Raw genomic sequence first — 2294 nt, 5'->3', positions numbered from 1 at the left:
GCCCGATATGGGACTCCATCCCAGGACCCTGGGATCATGACCTGAGTGGAAGGCAGACGCTTAACGACTGAGCCACCCAGGCCCCCCCATAAATAAATCTTTAAATATGAAAGGACATCCTAGGAACAGTAGAACAATGAAAGACTGAGATTTTAAAAGTGAATCTAAAGCAGTTTCTCAGTCATGGCACTATTGACATCTTGGAAATACTATACAGTAAAAACCAATAGTGTCCATCCTACTTGTGATAGTTAAAAATGTCTTCACACGTTACCAATGTCCCAAGGGGACTAAATCATCTCCAGTTGAGAACCACTGCTCTGTAGGAAACAGATTGAAGAAAAGAAGATAATTTTAAATAATTGTATTTCCCTTAAACACTGCATTCACAGTATAAGAAAAATATAACATAAAAAGCAAATAGGAACAAAGAAGCTCTTAAAAATCAGTACTTCTAAATTAAATAAAAAATAACTGACAACTTAGAAAAGTCGTGTAATACACCAAAGATATGGAACCAAAGGATAAAATGAGGGAAGATATACTCATGAAAGACCCAAAATACAGAGAGAGCAAAGAAAATAAAAGCTAATAGAAATTTCTCAGAAAGGTGTCTAGGCTACATAGACTTGACAAGTGCTCAAAGAGTAAGTGACTAAAGACTTTGAAAGGTAAAGAATGGAATCTACAGAGAAAGAGAATTATCATATGATCTCCCTGATACAAGGAAGTTGAGAGGAAACATGGGAGGTATGGAGATAGGAAGGGAATAAATGAAACAAGACAGGATCAGGAGAGAGACAAACTGTAAGAGACTCTTAATCTCACAAAACAAGCTGAGGGTTGCAGTGGGGCGGGGGGCGGGGAGAGTGGTGGGGTTATGGACACTGGGGAAAGTATGTGCTATGATGAGTGCTGTGAAGTGTGTAAACCTGGTGATTCACAGACCTGTACCCCTGGGGCTAATAATACATTATATGTTAGTAAAAAAATAAAATAAAAACTAAAAAAAAAAAAAAAAAAGAATGGATTCTAAACCTTCCCTGGAGAAGTAGTATCCATACAAATTAATGAGAATTACATTTGAGTCACATTATCATAAACAGGGAAGCAGCTTGAGATCAAAGAAGTTATAACGTTATAAATCTAACAGAAAATGATCTCAGAAGAAAGGACTGAGGTAAAAGGAAGAATGTAAGCAAATACTGCATTCATATGAGTAAATCAAAGAAACAAACTCAGACAAAAATTATCTTATTAAACCGAACTATAGCAGCATGTGATCTGTGGAGAGTGGGAAAAGTTAATGTCTTCCAAAGCTTTTGCTTTGTTGAGGACGAAGATAAGTAAGTAACTTCAGATTTTTAGCCTCATTGACTTAAGTAGCACGGTAAAGTTTCTAGCACAACCACTAACATAAAGAATGCATAAATTCTAAAATACTAGATGGAAAAGTTGAAATAAGAGAAAAAAGTCCTATCAGAATAAGGCAAGAAAAGATAAAAACAATGTAAAATGGCAGGGGGAGGGGGACAAATGGAAGAGACAAAATATGGAGGTAGAAATAAATCCAAATATATCAGGAAAGCTTTTCCTTACCTTCAGCTAAGGTGTTAGGTCCTTTCTAGGAAACAAAGGCTGCGTTGGGGTAAGGCCCTCTCCTCATCTGGTGATTAGTGCCGTTCCCAGGCAGCCCCCGCTCAGTCTTCTCCTGTACCTTGAGCTCTCCTGCATCTGCTCATGGCCCTCATCCTGCATTGTGATGAGGTGACAATACTGGAGGATAAGATCGATGCCCTCATTAAAGCAGCAGGTGTAAATGTCAAACATTTATGGCCAGGCCCTTTGCAAAGACCCTGGCCACAGTCTGTCTATATGGGGAGCCTCATGTGCAATGTAGGAGCTGGTGGACCCATCCCAGCAGCTGGTGCTATACCAGCAGCAAGTCCTGCTCCTTCCACCACTGCTGCCCCAGCTGAGAAGAAAATGGAAGCAAAGAAAGTAGAATCAGAGGAGTCTGATGATGACATGGGCTTTGATCTTTTTGACTGAACCTCTTCTGTAACCTGTCCAATAAAAAGCTGAACTCTTTAAAAAAATTAAAAACAAATCTATCAGGCATGATGATGAATGAAAATAACTTTGCCAGTTAATATCTAAAGATTGGCTGCTGTGCCCTGTTTCTAAAAGCCATAACTAATATATAGGAAAACAGAGGAGATGAGAGGAAGGATGACACCAAATATATACTAAATACCTAGAAAAAGGATTATTCATATTAATATCAAACAAAA

General features: G+C 38.4%; 1 protein-coding gene across 1 annotated transcript; it reads left to right on the top strand.

The window, feature by feature from the left end:
* Positions 1–1740: 1740 nt before the first annotated feature.
* LOC132002685 (large ribosomal subunit protein P1-like) lies at positions 1741–2052 on the top strand. The gene has a single exon (XM_059377793.1). The coding sequence runs from the start codon at positions 1741–1743 to the stop codon at positions 2050–2052; it is 312 nt and encodes a 103-aa protein (XP_059233776.1).
* Positions 2053–2294: the final 242 nt, after the last annotated feature.

The sequence above is a fragment of the Mustela nigripes genome, chromosome 15 (genome assembly GCF_022355385.1).
Source record: "Mustela nigripes isolate SB6536 chromosome 15, MUSNIG.SB6536, whole genome shotgun sequence".
NCBI classification, from domain to species: Eukaryota; Metazoa; Chordata; class Mammalia; order Carnivora; family Mustelidae; genus Mustela; species Mustela nigripes.
Note: the sequence above shows the minus strand (reverse complement) of the source record. Positions and strands in the feature narration are given on the sequence as shown.

Bases quoted from the DNA above. Each gene is read 5' to 3' on its own strand.
- LOC132002685 (XM_059377793.1), top strand. From the start codon at position 1,741: ATGGCCCTCATCCTGCATTGTGATGAGGTGACAATACTGGAGGATAAG.